Raw genomic sequence first — 19,418 nt, 5'->3', positions numbered from 1 at the left:
CACTGCAGTGAGGTAGTTGCAATGAAGTGCATTTTGAAAAGGCAAAACCGGCAGGACCTACACAGTTAATGGTAGGGCCCTTGGGAGTGTTGCCGAACAAAGAGGTCTAGGGGCACAGGTTCATAGTTCCTTGAAAGTGGAATCATAGGTAGACAGGGTTGAGAAAAAGGCATCTGGCACACTTGCCTTGGTCAGAACATTGAGTATAGGAGTTAGAACATCATGTTGTAACTGTACAGGAAATTAGTGAGACCACTTTAGAATATTGCGTACAGTTCTATTGGGAGGATGTTGTTGATCCTGACAAGTGCAGACAAGATTGACAAGGATGTTGCCAGGATTGGAGTGTTTGAGCTATAGAGCTGAATAGGCTGGGTTCTTTTTTTCTGGAACATAGAAGTCTGAGGGGCGACCTTAATAGAGGTTTATAAAATTGTGTGGGCTATGGACAGGGTGAATAGCCAAGGTTTTTTTTTCCCAGGGTGGGAGAGTCCAAAACTAGAAGGCATAGGTTTAAGGTGAGAGAGGAAAGTTTTACAAAGGACCTGAGGGGTGGCTTTTTCACACGGAAAGTGGTATGCGTATGGAAGGAGAGGAAGTGAAGGAGGCTGATACAATTGCAACATTTAAAGGGTACCAGGTGGGTATATGAATAGGAAGGATTTAGAGGCCTAATTTTGGCAAATAGGACTATCAGATTGGGATGTCTGGTCAGTGCACACAAGTTGAGCCAAAAGATTTGTTTCCATGCTGTATGACTGTGTGACTCGAAGTGATAAACATTACCTCTGCATGAGGAATCTGGCGTTGGTGGCTGGCACATGTTCCTGTGTGGCAGTCCCCTGCAGCCATAACCTCAAAATGTTAACTCACACCCATAGGATTGTGGGGCATTGAGTAGACTGTGGTACATACCCAGGCACAGCACAGTGGGTCATTCATCCTCCCACGGCACTGTAGCCAGGTTCTCTTAAGTCACCCCCAGTTGCTGACCTCTGGAGACTCCTCCAATCCTGGCCACTTGATCAGCCTCTTCTGGCCTACCATCAGGTAAAGAGCTTCACTTCTCTCCTGGACAGCCTACTAGAGAACCTCGAAGGGTATATCATTCAAGGATGATAACAGTTTTTGTCTGATCTTTGACATCTTCTAGCTGGCTGGAGTGATGAGCAGAAGTTGCTCGCAAAGTTGTGGAGAGTGAGGTCCTGATAGATGCTCTTTAAACATAATGCTAGAAGTCAGAGCCTAGATGGTCCATGGGGAGGGGATGGGGTGGTGCAAAACTTACTGCCCATTATCCCTTAAAGTTTGGCCCTCTATCTCTGCATGTACAGCGTACTTTTTATTAACCGGTACCTAGAGACCAGCTGTCTGCTGGTTGATCAGATATTCTGGATAATCAAGAGGTTCGCACAGCTGCAGTAAACCCTGAGCGACATCCCTCAAAAAATCTATGTAAAACTGTCAAGCCTCCTAAAGTCAATCTAAAATCACACAATAAAAATAGAAACGTAATTCAGGGGGTCTGCACATTGCTGTTAGAATAAATACTCGGGCATCGTAGGAGATTGCGGTATCTGACATGTATAATCGTTACCCGTTTATCAAGAGTGCCGGTTAATGAGATGCTGGTTAAAACAAAGTTTTGCTGACAACACAATGCGTGGAAACCCGACCTGCCCCCACCACTAAGTGGATGTACCACCCATCTTTAAGCTGCTTCCACGTTGAATCTCAAAAAAAGCGAAGGTTCTACCCTAGGAAACACTAAAACAGACAACCAGTGGGAAAAATTCGGAACTCTATACTACAAACAATAATTGATGCTTGATTAATTGTTAGTTCTAAAACTGAGATTTATATTTGTTAGCTGAAAGTATTAAGGCAGAGGTGAGAAGGGGTAGGAATAAAAGCTAATTGAATGATAGGTTCAAGGAACTAAAGGCCTGCACTATTTCCTGATGCCCAGAAACAACACAGTCAGTACCTTCTAAAGCAAAAATTGTGAAACTGGTGAAGGACTGGACCATAACAAAATTTCATAAGTTCAGTAAATATCTAGTGGTAGGAGGAATTAATTCCGCGATCCTGCGGTTCATCATAGGACAAGAAATGTCAGCCAGTCTTTTGATGAGTAAATGATGAGATTTATGACATTATATTTCTTTTTACACTCGGATGAACTCTCCATGATCTTTGCCAAAACTTTGTATTATGGAAACATGATCATTTTACTTGTAATTTGGGTCAATATACCATGCCGCATTATCCTGGAGATTCCAGGAGCTAAGGATAGTCCTCCAGCAAAATACAGCCAGTAAAAGTGGAGAAAAGTCTAAAGGGCTGATTTCTAACAAAAAATACATCATTTTCTTAAAATGCTTTCACTTATTAGTTTATAAATTTGGTGAATGAAAAAGCAATTTGACTCACAGTGATGGATTATCCAATTAGACAATTGGGGAAGATCACATCGCTGCCAGGATGGATAGTTGGGGTGACCAATGGTGGAAGTAAAGTGGGGCAGTTAGAGGCAGGAGGTTATTGTCTGAAAATGTATCTGACCAGAGTTGGCAACCCTAATTGTACATGACTTGGTCCACACCTATCTCACACTCTGTTTAAATTAATGCTGCATAGATTGAGTGATAAAAGAAATGATTTCAATAATCATGATCCCACCATAGAGAATTCGTCTGAGTGTAAAAGGAAACCTCTAAAAAAGCCTCTTAATCTTGTCTTGATCTGCTTCAGCTGGGTGTTCTATGAGAAGCCAAATTATAAAGGGAAGAAGTTCATACTTGAAGAGCAGGATGTAAGGTTGACGGATCCCTGGAGAGAGGAAGTTGAAGAAGAGACTGAAGATCCTGACTCCAAGCCACCTCCTACCAAATTCATCGTCATTGGTTCCCTCAAAAGAGTAGTCAGGGTAAGCAAAGCATGGAAAATGATTACCTTTGTGCATTTTTTAATTTAACTATCAGGAAATGGGTGTCACTGGTTTTACATTCTTCCAGTTGAAACTTTAACAGTTACACACCAGAACTGGTGAAGCAGTAATGTGAGTCCTTTATCTGAAGAAAAGATTATTTGCAGATCATTTTCGCTGGGAGTTAAGTATGGTATATCTGAGCTCTTCATTGCTATGTCAGACTGCCAACAAGTCATGGGATTAATGTATCACGCCCTGTTGAAGTGGATAGTGGTTGTCAGTAATTGAAAATGCACCCTGTTATGCACATGTTCCAACAATTAACAAAGCCTCAATTCATGGTAGGGAGACACTGACTTGACTGACTGCAGTATGTTTATCTTTGCACTATTTTGATGCAACTGAAAAGCCTGCTGGGCCACTTCAGTTTTCATTCAACTACATCAGTGTGGGGCTGGTCATCCCTAAAGTAATGTGCCTGAGTCAGTTAAGGTATCAATGCTTCGTGTTAACTTTTGTACATAGAAGTATTCCTGATACTTTAGATTGAAGTCAAACTCTCAAGCAGCCCTAGTGGGACTTGAATTTGCATTCTTCTGATTACCAGTGAACCAAGATATCAATTAAGAGATCCCCAACGACATCGATTATAAGTAGCTGAAACCCTGGAACAACTGTTTGCAGCAAACTGCATTTTTTTCAGAGTTTCAAGTTTGATTGTGGACTGGCCAATAAACCATAACTTCATATTAACAGTGATCCCTGTCTGAAGTGTCATGTGCATAATAGACTCTCCACTTTCCAGTCCGAGCAAAAATAAACAATGACAACAACATCAGTGCTTTCGTTTCTTTGCTCTGTTTAATGTAGTAAAAGATCCAGAGGTGCTTCTCAGGTGCAATTATCAAACAAATTTTAACATTGAACTACAATAGGAGATAGTAAGACAGGCGACCCAAAGATTGGTCACAGGCAAAGGTTTTAAGGACTGACTTCAATGAAGGAGGAGGGGTGAAGAGGGACAGAATTCCTGACTCAATGCTTTGGCAGCGCAGCAGACCAAGGTGAAGTAATTAAAATTCAGGATGATTACGGGAGCAGAATTAGAGGAAGACAAAGATCCCAGAGGGTTTTCTTCTGGAGATAAGTTGGGGAGGGTGGTGTGAGGGTGAGGGTGACAAGAGCAAGGTAAGTTAGGACTTTAAAATGGTGAAACACTGTTTCAGACACACAAGCTCATGTCAAACCAGAATTCTCTCCCCAGAGGCTGCAGAAACTGAGCGCCATTTGAAATTTTCCAAGACCTTAACTGTTGGTCAAAATATGTACATTAAGGCAAGTAAATGGAGATCTAATTGAATGGTAGAAAATGTTTGGAGGACTGAGTGGTTGACTTCTACTTGTATGAAGTTTGATGTGTCCTGAATATTCTACACACCAGCGAAACTGATGAGGGAGCAAGAAGCGGTGGTGCTGAGAGAGACCAGTGTGTTTGAAAGTGGGTCTGGCCTATGATTATGAGATGGAGCCAAGACAATTATCCAGCACATTGACCGACTGATAACTAATACAATCCTCCTTTCATTTTGATCCCCAAATTGTGATTTAAAAGTACTTGAATAACTTCTTTTGGTTTCCCTGTCCCAATATCCACACTGCAAGCACAGGGTTCTACTGAAGAGCTGTTCAAAAGCGTTTAAAAGCTGCCTGCTCTTTAACACTGGGACATGGATTTGGGTATCTAAACATCAAATCCTCAAACTACAGGTGTGAGGCAACAACAAAGACAACTTGCATTTGTAGGCAAGTTTTAAAATTTGTAAAATGTTCCAAGGCAACTTACAGGAGCTTGGCACCTAACTGCATAAAGTCCCAAATGATGACAGAGAAACTCTCTCATCAGAAAGCTACAGCTGGTGGAGGTTTAAATTGAAGTCACCACACCTCAAGTGGGGGAGGTGGCGAGGTCGGGGGGGGGGGGTGTTGGGGGGCAGGTGGGGGGCAAGGTTGAGAATGTAGGATCTTCACAGTAATTGTGGCTGGTACAGGAATTGAACCTGTGCTGTTAGCAATGTTCTGCGTTGCAAACCAGTCAGCAAACTAATTGCTACCCATACTACCTGTGTAAACAGGCACTTTTTTTTATTTCAAAATATGCTTTATTCCTAGAAAGATCTTTTATAGACGTACATAGTCACTAAAGCAGATTGGTTGTGTACAGTAGCGTATATAAAGAAACAAACAAACATTTGAGTTTGACTTTATCCCTCAAACAAATCCAAGCCATTTGTTACTTGTACAAGCCTATATTTTGGGCATCGGGGAGGGCGATCGGATAACTGAATAGACACTCCTTTAACTTTGGCAGAAAGATCTTAGATAGTAGTCTTTCCCCACTCTGCCTGGTGGGTCCTGCTGCGAGAGATATTTTTATTTCAAAAGTAGAATTTATTCATAAAAAATATCTTTGTAGATATACATTGTCACAAAAGCAGTTCGGTTCTATAGAAGAGCATATCAACAAAACAAACAAACATTGGAGTTTGACTCTATCCAAACAAACCAAAAACATCTCTTCCATATGCAAGGCTATATTTACATGCATTTGAGGCTCAAGGAGGGTCCAGTAACTGCACAGTCCCCCATTTAGCTCAGCAGAAATCACCATAAAAGAGATAACCAGGACCTGTCACCAAAATCTTCATCAGATGTCCTGATTGTAAAGCGTGTCCCATCAGGAGTGATCTCCATTGGCACTACTTCACACTGAGGGCAGTGAAAATCTGCAATGCTTTCCACCATCAACAAAACGACATGCCCAACCCACACCAAAAATAAGATTGAAGAGACTGAGCGTCCATTGAAAATTCCAGAACAGAGATTGCCAGATTTCTATTTAGTATGTTCTGAATGGATAGAATGTAGATACAGATTAGCCTTGATTTACTGAATTGACAATAAGCTTAAACAGCTGGATGACCATCAGTGCCCAGAGAAAGGTCACCTCTCTCTGCTGGTCATTCAAATCTGAAATGAAATGAGCCTGAATAACCTCTCCCCGCTTCTATGGATCTGTAAACCAGTGAAAGCAGCATACACAGCTGCATGTAGTATTGAAACCAGAGTAAAGCCTACAAAGAGGTGATCCATTAACAGTGCTTCCATACTGATTGATCTTCATTAATCAGAATAATCCCACATCCTGATTGCTTCTTTGTGTTGGCTCTTTCTCAGGACTACACCATACCAGAAGTATCTTTGTTCCCAGAGGCGGATGGTGAGGGGAAGAAGCTTACGTTTCACTGTGAATCCGAGGATATTCGGATATTTGGGTATCCCCCAAGAACAACCTCCATCATTGTCAGTTCTGGACTGTGAGTCTCTCAGCACGCTGTGTTTTAAAAGGTCTCATTGGAGGAAGATCAATGGTTTAACTGTGAACCTGGTGTGGCATGGAATGTTCCTTCTTCCTTTTCTATCCCTGTTAATGAGCTTATGCCTTACAGTGTCCTGTATGAAAGTGGTGAACAGGACTCCATCCCATGTGTGTGAATGCCATAATGTGAATTTATGTGGGTATTGTTAGCAAAGAAAAGAGTTCACACTAGTATCGCACCATTTAAAACCTCTGGCTGCTAATGGATTTTGGGACTTGCTATTAAACTTGCTATTTTACCTTTTAGTCTCTGATACAATGTAGAAAGTGTACAGTCAGTTTGTCTACAGCCAGCTCTTATAAACAGACATGCACAATAATGACCAGGTGATTTTGTTTTTTTGTCATGCTCACAGATGGATAAAATGTTCACCAGGACACTAAGGTAGCTGTAATTATCAAGGCCCCGTCCTACAGGTGTTTCATTCCTCCCCACCCCAGCCTCCTAACCAACACCCCCATGCCCCGCTGTCTCCACCAGCCTTGGGGTTCATTGCCCTAGCCGGCCATAAGACAGTATCCTCCTTGCTTAGGTAGTCCCAGACTTTGGAATTTAAATCTAGGGACTGTCGTTGGTCATTACTGCCATTTGCACTGCTGGACAGGCAGATCTACTAGCCTTCACTTTAGCTCTGATGAAGAGTCAGAAAGACTCGACATGTTTGCTTGCTTTCTCTCCATGGATATTGCCTGGCCCGCTGGGACCTCCAGCATTTTTTGTTTTCAGAGCTATCAGCCAATTTGTTTGTTCAGCAGCCTCTGCCTGAGTTAAGAGTGCAACGTTTCTCCCCTGGCAATAAATTATCTTCTAAAGTGTTAAATGACTGTGGGGCTGCTGCGATCGGCAGCAATGTGAACTGCTGGACCGGCAGGAAATCTCTGACAGTACAGTTTAAGGAACAGTTTAATTAAGACAAGAAGTTGGAAAGGTTTATGAAGGAAAGTTTGGAGATTAGATCTCTGACAGCTGGAGATAAAAGACCATGAATGGTGGGGTTATGGAAATCAGGGATGTCCAAGAAGTCAGATTTAGAGGAACACTGCGATCTTAGAGGTTTGTATTTAGGACCCAATTCTTTTTTTGGACAGGTATCCTTGAGATTTTCTCAAGAACTACTTTTTGATTTTTCAGGAGCTCCTTTTTCATTCTCAGTGACTTATGCATAGGGAAATGCTGTCATGTTGTAAAAATATTTGTGTTGGAAATGGTATATTTAGGCTCTGTCAGATCCAGAATTAGAAGGATTCATCAGTTTCCAATGTAAATATCAACCCTCCATGAATGTTATCTGCAACAGCATTTAAATTGGCACAATACAACATGCATAAGTTGGCAACAAACATATTCTTCGAAATAACTGATACATTGTCAGGCCTCACAATTGCAGCTGTTCAGCTACCTGGGAACCAATCACATTGCTGTCGCTGGGCCAAACATCTTTGTCATCAATAACTGGTCATCGTTCACAGACCAATCAGCTGCTTGTTGCCAGTTGAGCCTCCCTTCATAGATGGCGCCTGGCTCCAGCTCATTTGCAGTAACTTTGACTCCACTGCTTAAACAAACAATAGTGCAAATCACAATTACCATGAGCGCTGGGAGCTGGCTTTTATAAAGCGCGACAATCCCTTCCACAATGCTTAGTTTTTAAAACAGACCTTTTCTCATTTCAACCCAAAATCAAAAATACAGAAAACTAAAAAGAAATAGTCTTTACAACATGCACCTACTCACAAAAAGCCATTCCTAAACATACCTTCTGCAGACTGCTGAGATCACAGCTGATATGCTTCCATTACATATGCAAGACACTGAGAGATTTAACCAGGCAGTTACTATCCCCACTTTTTGCAACCAGTTCTCAATCTCAGGTTGAAATGTAATTATTCACATGGTGTTCATTGTAAGAGCAAATTTTCCATGCATCAAACACAGCCTCAAGATAAAGATTCCACATTTCATTTACAAAGATTTCATTACCTCAGTAACTTCAGGTTTTTCTTGCTGTCAGTGAGCTGTATATTCCTTTGTTGATCAATTTAAGGCTGTTCCCTCTTTTTTCAGCAGCTGCCTCCCTGTTCTTTGCAGCTTTCTCCTTTCCTTCTCCTTACAGCCACTATCTTGATAAGCCAAGGCCTCTACCTCTACTTCCCTCTCCCCCTCCCCCTCCATCTCTTCACCCTTCCTCCCTACGCCCCTGTCTCCCCCTCAACCTCACCCGCTTCCCCCCAAACCATGACCCAACCCTGTGTTTCAATGAAAAGTGACTTTGAGATTCTGTCCCTTTGATGTAAGAGGATAATGTTTCTAGAATTGGTCATTGCTGTAACTTAATTTTCCTAGGTGTTTCGGGGGACATTTATGAACAAATTTGCCGAGTGCCCTGTGTACTATGAGTGCTGATTGTAAGGGTGAAGAGTGCTCAGGAGCCCAGGAGAGGGCGGGAATTACAGAGAGGGTTTTGATCACATGGATGAGAATTTTCAGATTGATTTTAGAGGCTCCTTGCTAACTTCTCTTTATTTCTATAGGTGGTTTGTTTACTCTGAGCCTTTCTTCGAAGGCCAGCAAAGTATTCTGGAAGTAGGTGGCTATCGAACTCTGGAGGAATGGGGAGCAGAGAAGCCACAAGTAGGATCCCTGATACCTCTACAAATGGTAAACATGCAAACCCAAGGCAAAGTAAAAATATCATTGGAAGGGTATCAGTATTGGCTGACTTCTCCAGAATAATGAGGTCAGGACACGTATGTGTTAGCACCCAGCCCTAGTGAAGGAGCCATTTATTCCACATCTTCCATTTGCTCCCTTGACGTCACCAACAGTGAGGAAGCAACAGTGCCGGATCTATAACCCATATTTGAACATATTTGCCTCAGAAAAAGGGGAAATTGAGAGGAGACATGATGGAATTCCTCAGAGTTGTGGCATCATTTGACAGGGGCTGGTGTAGGGGGCGGGGGGAACTTTGATGTTAAGAAAATGATGGGTATAGAGATTAAGGTAAACTTATCATAGTCTCCCCAGACAATCAAGCTGCTCCCTGATCAGATAGAGACAAGTGGTGGTGGTTTAACCCGAAGGTCACCATGTCTCAGGTGAGGGGAGAGGCTGAAAAGGAGAATCCTTCATGGTAACCTTGGCCAGTGCGGGAATTAAACCCATACTCTTGGTGTCACTTTGAATCACAAACCAGTCATCCAGCCAACTGAGCTGACTGCTCCCCTTCTTGTGTGATAAGAGCAAAGAAAAGGCCATAGATACGAGATCTAACAGATCAGGTTTTCCAGGTGGAGTAGGCAAGAATTGAGTGACTTCTGTGATTTCTTTTCAGGGTCCGCCGAGGGTGGAGAAGCCTAATGAACCAATGGTAAGCAAACATCAAATGGAGTCGGTTAGATCGATGCATCTTCTGCGAGCGAAGCTTTCGGAGAAAAATGTTGCATTTTCTGGATTAATCCACACAAATACCCCGTAAAACTGACAATGTGGGCTAGCGGATCTCTTACCCTTTCTTTTCTTCCCCTCACCGCCACAAACCTCCTTGCCTCCATGCAGGAATTTATTTGCTATCACCGATTGGTGAATGGTGATAGCAAGTTTATTTACCAGCATCAATTCACTATTTGGGGCCACACAGTGGCTCAGTGGTTAGCACTGCTGCTTCACAGCACCAGGGACCAGGATTCGATTTCACTCTTGGACGACTGTCTGTGTGGAGTTTGTATATTCTCTCCGTGTTTGCTTGGGTTTCGTCCCACAGTCCAAACATGTGCATGTTGGGTGGAATAGCCATGCGAAATTATTTATAATATCCAGGGATATGTAGGATAAGTGGATTAACCATGAGAAATGCAAGGTCACAGGGATAGGTTACGAGATGAGTCTGAATGGGATGGTCTACAGAGGGTTCAACTGGGCCTGATGGGCTGAATGGCCTTTTTCTACACTGTAGGGATTCTATGATCAGTATTTATTGCAGTAAAACTGGTGATAGTGATTCATAGTCCTAACCACTGCAATATAGTAATTTAATATAAGTGCAGGTCTTGCTACACCCTCTCAAAGGGTAATAAAGACATAGCCAATCTGTCAGAGATGTTGTTGCACACCTCTGGAACATATAAGGCAGCACAGTGGCACAGTGGTCAGGACTAGAGCCTCACAGCGCCAGGGACCTGAGTTCAATTCCAGCCTCGGGCGACTGTCTGTGTGGAGTGTGCACATACTCCCCGTGTCTGCGTGGGTTTCCTCCAGGTGCTTGGGTTTCATCCCACAGCCCAAAGATGTGCAGGTTAGGTGGATTGGCCATGCTAAATTGCCTGTAGTGTCCAGGAGTCTGTAGATTAAGTGGATTAGACATGGGAAATGCTGTGTTACAGGGTAGGGGAATGGGTCTGGGTTGGATGCTCTTTGGAGAGTCAGTGTGGACTTGTTGGGCCAAATGGCCTGTTTCCACATTGTAGAAATTCTATGCATATAACGGTTGACCACAGACCCCCCTGAATCAAGATAGGGACTCTACCAGTGCATGACAAGAGCCCTCCACTATGTTGATACAGAATTATAATTTCATATAGATCAAGATTGAGTAGGGTCTGCAGATGTATTTCCCTAAAGAGACATTTAGGATTTAACTCAAAGCTGGCTGCTTTGTGGTCACTTTTTTGCTGATGCCAAGATTACATTTCTAGATTTAGGTGAATTTAGCTTCTCAGACTTTGTTTGGACTTCACATCATCTTGGGTATTAGTCCAGACTCCTCAGTTGTTCCTGCAATACCATAACTACATTAACTTACTCAGATACACTCTACATTGAACTGACGCATGGATTCTTTGGGAGCACACATATACACCCATGCACCCTTGCGAAACTCACTGCCATCCTCCACACTGAATCCTGGTTCTTCACCACCTGATGTATTAAAATCTGTTGTTTTTGTCCTAGATCACCATTTTTGAGAAGATGTACTTTGCTGGGAGAAGCCGAGATGTTTACAATGACTCCTCAGACTTTCTGTCCAGATATCCCAACACCGGCGCCGCTCTCTCAAACGCTGGCTCCCTAAAGGTCTATGGAGGAATGTGAGTACCTAGCACAGAAAGGGGTTAATGTGGCTTTGTGACACAGCTCTCCAGTGAAAGGCCAGGCTTATCTCTTTGGAGAAGGAATAATGAGGGACAAGGGTGGGATTTCTAGCCCATCTTCCCCCTGCATTGACCATTCGTTCCCACTACACTGACCACCTTTCCCACTGCACGGACCCCCTTTCAGTCAGGAGCAATTTACAATGGGGCTTTTGTTTTCAATTCACTTGTGGGTCATGGGTGTTGCTGGGTGGCCAGTATTTATTGCTCTGCCCCTAGTTGCCCTTGAGAAGGTGATGGTAAGCTGCCTTCTTGAACTGCTGCAGTTCACCTGCTGTGGGTTGGCCCACTGCAAAGACTGCAAACACTTTGTTGAGACTTTGTAGCGATTGCTACAACTGAGTATCTTGCTTGGCCATTTCAGAGGGCAGTTGAGAGTCAACCACATTGCTGTGGGACTGGAATCACATATGGGCCAGACCAGGTAAAGATGGCAGATTTCCTTCCCTGAAGGACATTAGTAAGCCAGATGGATTTTCCCAATGATCGACAATTGTTTCATGGCCATCAGTAGATTTGTAATTCCAGTTTTTTTTTATTGAATTCAAATTCCACCAACTCCTCTGTTGGGATTCGAACGTTAGCTGAATTTAGGGATTAATAGCCTAGTGATAATACCACTAGGCCATCACCTCCCCAGTATGTATATACTACATGAATAACCCACTACCACATGGAGTGGTTGAAATGAATAGTATAGAAGCATTTAAAGGGAAGCTAGACTAACAGTCCAGGGAGAAGAGACAGAGAGTTACAATGATAGACTTAGATGAAGGAGAAGGTTTAAGGGAAGCATAAGTGCTGGCGTGGACAAAATGGCCTGTTTCTGTGCCATATATCCATGTAACTACCTATTGTATTACAGGCAGCATGATGGTTTTCTATAAACCTTCCCACTGTTGATATAATGACGTGGTGTTAGCTGTGGCTGGTAGACTGCACTCACAGCCTGAAGCTGAAGCTTGACATCTCCAGTGCCATACTGCTTGAGTGCTGCTGCCTAAGAGGCCACTTTCTGTTTGGGCACAAAACTTAGATTCTATCGGACTGATGCAAAGTATCCTCTGTGCCATTTTGAAAAACAAAGGAGTTCTACCTGATGTCCTGGGGCAGTAATTATCCCTCTGCAACATCTAACCCTCACCCTAACTAAAACAGTTGAACCTGTCACTTATTTCAGTTGCTCCTTGTGGGAGCTTGCTGTGCACAGCTTGGCATCCACATTTCCAATATTAGAACCGCAACCATATTTTGATTACATTTCATTAGATCGAAAGCGCTTGGATTTTCTCTGAGGTCATGGAAGTTGTCCCTATCAAACACTCCCAGGATAGGAATAGTGTGGTGTTACATACAGAGTAAAGCTCCTTCAATTATTTTACTCAACAATGTTGGGTGGTTGTTTATTCATGAAGCCACTGCTTTTTAAATGGTTTACTCTGACTCGCTGATTATTTTCGTTCATGTATTCTTGCAGTTGGGTCGGCTACTCAAAGGAAGGGTTCAGGGGTCATCAGTATCTCTTTGAAGAAGGCGAGTTCATGGACTGGAGGACATGGGGTGGCCATGATGAGGATTTGAAGTCCCTGCGCCTCATCCGGGCAGTAAGTATTGGGAAACAAGACAGATATTTCTTGTAAAGTGAAGGCAATGGCGCAGAGCTACACTTCCCCATCCTGGCCTTGAAGGTCGGTAAGCATTTCTACTGTGGAAACGAGCCACAACCCATAGTCAATGTGCATTCTTTCATCTTGATCAGATGGTGGCACTACCTCCCAGCGTAATGCTGGTGGCAGATCCACCAGCAGCATTCAGCGGGGAATCTCTCAGATTTCCGAAGCCGCAGAACGTGGGGAGCTGTTAGGAACGTTCCAGAGGAGATGGGCTAATTGGATAGCTCTTTCGAAGAGCCAGAATAGGCATGATGGGTCACGGGGCCTCCTTTGGAGGAGTATTATTTAATGATTCTGTGAAGTATGGTGTAGTTGGTCTTGGTGACCTTGGGTCTGGACAAGGTGAAATGAGCCAAGTTTGCTGCTTGTGAAGACTGCACAGTTTAGTGAAGTGACAGGGGTGCAGCTGCTGCTGCTTTGCCTGTGCCATGGAGGGGCAGGGCATGACATTTGCCCATAACTAGCACTGACACCCCATTGTGGTTCTACATGGCAAAGTAAATGACTAACACTGCAGGTACAGACAGCAGGCCGATGACTGGACCTCTGCTCCCAACCATGTCACTGTCATCAGTGGAAGAACGAGAGCAGAGGGGTGGAATGAATTTGCAAAAAACAAAAGGTATTGTTTCTTTGCTTAAGTACGTGTCAGTCGTTGAACAGAAAATGTCAGCAAGTGACCCTGTTTGATGTCTTCTTTTGTTTTTCTCAAAAGGAATTTTTCAACCCTGTGATTGTTCTGAATGACAGAAATGACGACGAGGAACATGATTCAATTATGATTACTGAGTCCATCCCAGACCTGGAGTTGGTTAATTTTGGGGACCAAGTACAATCCATGAAAGTTATGAGTGGAGTGTAAGTGACAGAACTAGCATGGGCTGCAAGTGGGCAATATATAACGGAGCTGGTATCATAATGTATGTTTTGGCAACCATTTCCTGTAACTTACAAACACTACCATTCCTTTGGTATTTACAGGTGGAACTTTCCTGTCCTGTGAAGTGGTAGGAATGACAAATAATTGGGTGTCTTGGTGCTCGGAGTTACTCGCCCTTTTCCTGTTTTTTTATTGGAAATTAAGTTCTGGGCAGGAAGGCCCATTGGTGAACTGCCCAGCCTACCATCAAATAAGGTCCCTAAATGGTTAATTAGAGACTTACTTGAGGATCTCCTACCACATCAGCTGCAATTGCTTGGGTTCCAAGCAGGAAAGAGCCCAGAGGCATTGGCCACATTCTGCAGACACTAGCCTCTGATTGGCTGGCAGCTCTAGGAGGGTGAGACTTACTTTGGGGTTTGTAACTCCAGCAGAAATCTCACCAGCAGCCAATCACTGCCAGATTATCATAAAATCCGACAGGCTTTCTGACTAACGTAGGCCATGGCTTTCTGTCCACAAAAGTCCTTTGCTTTCAGACTTGTCCGAAAAACAGCAAAATTCTACCTACTTTGTAAAATCTAGCACCCGCTGGTGTTAAAGGCACACCTACCTGCGGTAGCCTTTTTTTTCATTCACGGGATGTTGGCTTCACTGGCTGGGTGTTCCCTCATTTTTCTGGAGAAGCTGCCTTCTTGAACCATTGCAATTCATTTGGTATTTGTCCATAGTACAGTTAGGGATGGAATTCCAGAATTTTAACCCAGTAACACTGAAGGAAAGATAATTTACTTTCCCCAAGTCAGGATAGTGAGTGAAGTGCAGGGAACATGCAGGTGCTCCCATGTGTATGCTGCCCTTGTCTTTCCAGAAGTGGTCATATGTTTATGAGGTGCTGTCTGAGTGCATCTGATACGCACTGCTGCTACTGAGCATCAGAGGCAAAGGGAATGACGGGCAGCACATCCACAAGCAATCAAGTGAGTTGCTTTATCCTGGATGGTGTTTTTTTTGCACTGCTGTTGGAGTTGCCCTTATGAGGCAAGTGGGGAGCATTCCATGTGACTCTTGACTTATGCCTTGCTGATGATGGACTGGTTTTAGAGAGTCAGGAGGCTTGGTACTCACCACAGGATTGCTTAACTCTGACCTGCTCTTGCTATCACTGTATTAATATGGCTTGTCCAAGTCACTTACTGGACAATGGTAACCCTCAGGATGTTGATTATGAGGGACACGGGAATAGCAATACCATTGAATGTCTGGGGGCAATGATTACCTTCTGGCATGTTGTAAATGGTCACTTTTGACAAAGATTGTATCGGATTTGACCTCTGGTGATCTAAGTTCAGTTGGATGCTAAAATCTGTCTCTAACAGCTCAGATATACATGGGCGATGGCGAGTTTTATCACTGCTGACTGCTCCCTGAGGGATGACTTTTTTTTTCAAAGGGTCTGGCACCAATGTGTTCAGGTGTTGCCTGCAAAAGACTCCACAGTCAAACAGCTGCCTGAGCTCATGCTGAAGGGAGGCATCTTGGGCATGGTATAAGGAGGACCAAACCCCAGAAAGAACATCCTACTGAACAAAAAACAAATAAGCTTAATATAGAAGTGAATAATTTAAGACCTTGAACTGACAGTAGCTGGGCTCAATGCCTAGAGAAGAGGGATAGAAAATGCTTTTCATTTCCCAGGAGTTGATCTTTGAAACCTGTTTTCAAATCTGAATTCAGCTGCTTCCTTGCAGGTAAATATTCATCATTTCATTTTTCAGATGGGTGGCTTACGAGGGCGTCAATTATTCTGGAGCTCAGTACATTGTCGAAAAAGGAATTTACCGGAACCCTCAGGATTGGGGTGCCCAGAACTGTAAGATTAGCTCCCTGCACCCCATCTTACTGGTGAGCAAAACTTTTACCTCAATACTATGCCTGTTACAATCTTAAGAATGTGCCTGCCCCTTCCATTAGCACCTTGTAGAAGAAACTGCTCTCTTCTGAGCTGCTGCAGTACCCCCGACAATTGCACTCTCCAGCTTGTGTCTAAGTTCTTCATGAATGCAGCATTTGAAGTTCCATCACTGTCCCAGGGCATGGGGGTATGTAGATTACTCTGCAGGGAGTGAGGAGCACCACACAAGCACCTAGATTGGGCATGTTGCCTTATCAGGAAAGGTTGGACAGTCTAGGCTGATACCCAGTGCAGTCCAGAAGACTAGCAGGCAACTTGATTGAAGCATACAAAATCCTGAGAATCCTTGGCAGGCCAGATGTAGACAGGGTGTTTCTTCTTACGGTAGAATCTGGGACTCGGGGTCACTTTAAAAAAAAATCTCCGATTTAAATTAGATGAGAGAAGTTTTTTCTGAGCATCATACATCTTTGAAACTCTCTTCCTGAAAGGCCAATGAAAACAAAGGGTTTTCATATTTTTAAGGTAGAGATGGATAGATTCTTGGTAAGTAATGGTTGTTGGGGGGGACAAGAATGTACCAGTTCAGCTAGAAGGAAGGAGGAGCAACTGTGAAGATTGGCAGATCAGGTCACAAATGGTGGGAGGGGTGATGTGATGGTGGCCATGTGATGAAAGTTCCAGGAAGACATTCAACTGGAGGGCCACTGCAGTGTAGTGGTAGTGTCTGTAGCTCTGAGTCAGTAGGCTTGGGTTTGAGTCTCACCTGTACCCAGTGCTGTGTCATAACACATTTGGATGGGTTGGTTAAAAGCATTTGACATTCCAATGGAGTTAGCAACTCTTTCCTGGCCCAAGAAAGAGGAGAGAAAAAGTGAGATGAAGGAATTAATGAGAGTGTCTATTCCTGGTTGCCAACTGGTGATCTCTTAGAGGATAGTCATGTAGGTGCAGTTGGGAGAGGAACTCAAACATCTTGAACATCTCTTTAAGTGTTGAAAGTACGGCCAATACTTGTAGCCTAGATACAGGTGGATTGAGCCAGGGAAAGGAACTGGGTGTCTGGGAAAGATCTGCTGCTTTGGGACTGAAGAAAAGAGCAAGGAAAAACTGGGAGAACCTGATCTTGTAGAAGCACGTTAACATTCTTGTCAAAAATCCCTTCCAAACAAGCGACAGGCTATTTGTGTATTTATTTGCCACTGGAACTGTTTTACTGGAGGCATGGGTATGGGAGATACTTTTCACTTGGAGCTACTCTGATGTCTATTGAGAAAGAGTTTAGACAGCAGCAAGATGTTCCAGACATTGCTCAAGGAGCAAGCAAGTCACCATTAACATTATTTTAAAAAGGAACATGTACTGTCATCCAACAGGACATAGAAAACTTTGTTTCTTGGTTTAAAAAATGGTGTTTTATGTAATTAATGTGATGGGACCATTTAGGTCCTCAAGCCAGTTACACCATTTTCAGTTCAATCATTGCTGATGGGTGATTCATCCCCAGTTTACTGCTTTTCCCTCCATACTCCTGTGCAAATCCAAACTAATGATACAGGGACATGTTCCTTCCATGATGTTTGCCATATCTGCTATAGAGGTGCCCAACTGAGGGTTTATGGGTCCCAAGGCATCCAGGAGAGAATTTCAAGGCATTCCCCTTCACTTGAGGGTGGAGAGGGGAGTGAAGAACCCCCACCTACTTGTTTCATTCCCAGGAATACACAAGTTGAATCAAGGATGGCTCCTTCCCTGTGACAGTGACCCTGCTTTGGATGTGTTGTCTTATTCTGCACTTCCCTGAGTCACTCAGTCACCAGTACCCACACATACTCTTCCTGGGTATTGTCAAGGTTGGGAGACATGCAGAACATTGGCCATCGCTGATAGTGTCCTCTCTGCTAAGGCTGATGGAGAAAATGATTAAAAGTAATAGCCAAAAACGTACTTCAATTTTTTCTAAAAACTTGTTTGAAACTAAAATAATATTAAACACTTTTAATTCTAAGCAAGAAATAACCCTGGGCCTTAATATAAAATGGGGAGAAAAGACTGAGAGGTTTAAAATGCCTTTATTGGAGAGTAATGTGGTCAAATCAGAATGAGTATTGTATTTTGGGATGGGAACACGTGAGTGTTTGGCAGATCTCTGTTAAACATTGACAACACGTGGGCTCTAATGAACAAGGCAACAATTGCTCAGACAGCTCCCTCTGTGGGCAATGCCAGGAAAATCAACTGTGTTACTCTGTCGCAAGTATGACTGAATCAATTCTCCACTGCGCTTTATCCAATAGGTATCCATCAGCCTGCTTGTGAGTAGGGATGCTGCATTTTCAACTCATGAATTCAGATTAACTAATAATGCAAGTGTCTCTGCAAGTGTACTTTTCCTTGTGTAACTGCACTTAACACAGAGAAAAGAATTATGTTTTGCAGCAGGGAGCTGCATGGAAAGTTGATGACATTGGACGGGACAGAAGCAACCATGTTGAGAGAGCCCCTGACTGAACATGTTTCATAATGTATGTCCCTGAGAGCTGGGGGTGGGGTGGGAAATAGGTTGTGGCATAAACATTGGCTGACCAACAATATGTTACATTGTCTTGTATTTTGTGTGTTCAGGTGGAGCCAAGCAATCCTCAGTTCAGATTGAAGGTGAGTATCATTCACTTCAGTTTATTTATTTTGTAAGTGAACTCCCTATCACTCGAGGCTGGGTGTGAAAGGAGGTACTGTGAGCCTTTTTAAAACACTGGCTGGACTCTAGCTGGAGTATTGTGTCCATTGCTGACCACCACTGTTTAGGAAGGGTGGCAAGGCTTGGAAGAGAGATTGACTTATCTGGTACCACTGATAAGGAACTTTAGTTCCACAGTGAGACTGGAGCTGTTTCCCTTCAAGCTGGGAAAGCTAAAGAGATTTCTGATAAAGGGATTACAAACCTTGAAGAATTTTGATAAGGTTAATGGGGTGAAATTATTTACATTGGCGGGCAGGTCAATACCGGGGGATACAGATAAGATGATTGACAAAAGAATCAAAAAGTTCTTTTTTCCTGGAATAAGCTGCTAGAAAGGGCAAAGGGAGCAAACTCAATAGGGAAGGAAATTCCAAAGGGAAAAGATTTGCTTGTTCTGGGGAATGATTTGTGGACCGGGAAAATTTGTGCAGATCCGTCAGAAAGCCGACTACTCCAGGCACCAATTTAGAATAGGAGAGCAAGAGGAACCACTACGCGGAAAGTTCTGGAATTCATTTCTAGGGTTAGTGGTTGAGGCAAAAACTAAGTCAACATTCAAAATTGGATTGAATAGATAACCAATATTCATCTTCGTACTAAAATCACTCAAAACTGCTTATCAGGCCAAGATCATATTATTGTTTGTGGGAACTTACTGGATATATGTTGGTTGCTGATTTCTTACATT

At 43.2% G+C, this 19,418-nt stretch overlaps 1 protein-coding gene across 2 annotated transcripts in view; it reads left to right on the top strand.

Moving 5' to 3' along the window:
• The window catches only part of LOC125464846 (beta/gamma crystallin domain-containing protein 1-like), a 122,074-nt gene that overhangs the window by 87,420 nt on the left and 15,236 nt on the right, over window positions 1–19,418 (top strand). For both annotated transcript variants that reach the window (XM_048557681.2, XM_048557682.2), the window contains 9 exons: window positions 2,755–2,929; window positions 6,167–6,306; window positions 8,901–9,027; window positions 9,704–9,739; window positions 11,320–11,456; window positions 12,997–13,123; window positions 13,908–14,050; window positions 15,851–15,977; window positions 18,613–18,645. In XM_048557681.2, coding sequence (XP_048413638.1) covers window positions 2,755–2,929; window positions 6,167–6,306; window positions 8,901–9,027; window positions 9,704–9,739; window positions 11,320–11,456; window positions 12,997–13,123; window positions 13,908–14,050; window positions 15,851–15,977; window positions 18,613–18,645 — 1,045 coding nt within the window. The remainder of the gene's footprint in view (window positions 1–2,754; window positions 2,930–6,166; window positions 6,307–8,900; window positions 9,028–9,703; window positions 9,740–11,319; window positions 11,457–12,996; window positions 13,124–13,907; window positions 14,051–15,850; window positions 15,978–18,612; window positions 18,646–19,418) is intronic.

Source organism: Stegostoma tigrinum, chromosome 24 (genome assembly GCF_030684315.1).
Source record: "Stegostoma tigrinum isolate sSteTig4 chromosome 24, sSteTig4.hap1, whole genome shotgun sequence".
Classification (NCBI taxonomy): domain Eukaryota; kingdom Metazoa; phylum Chordata; class Chondrichthyes; order Orectolobiformes; family Stegostomatidae; genus Stegostoma; species Stegostoma tigrinum.
This window is presented reverse-complemented; position numbering and strand designations above follow the sequence as displayed.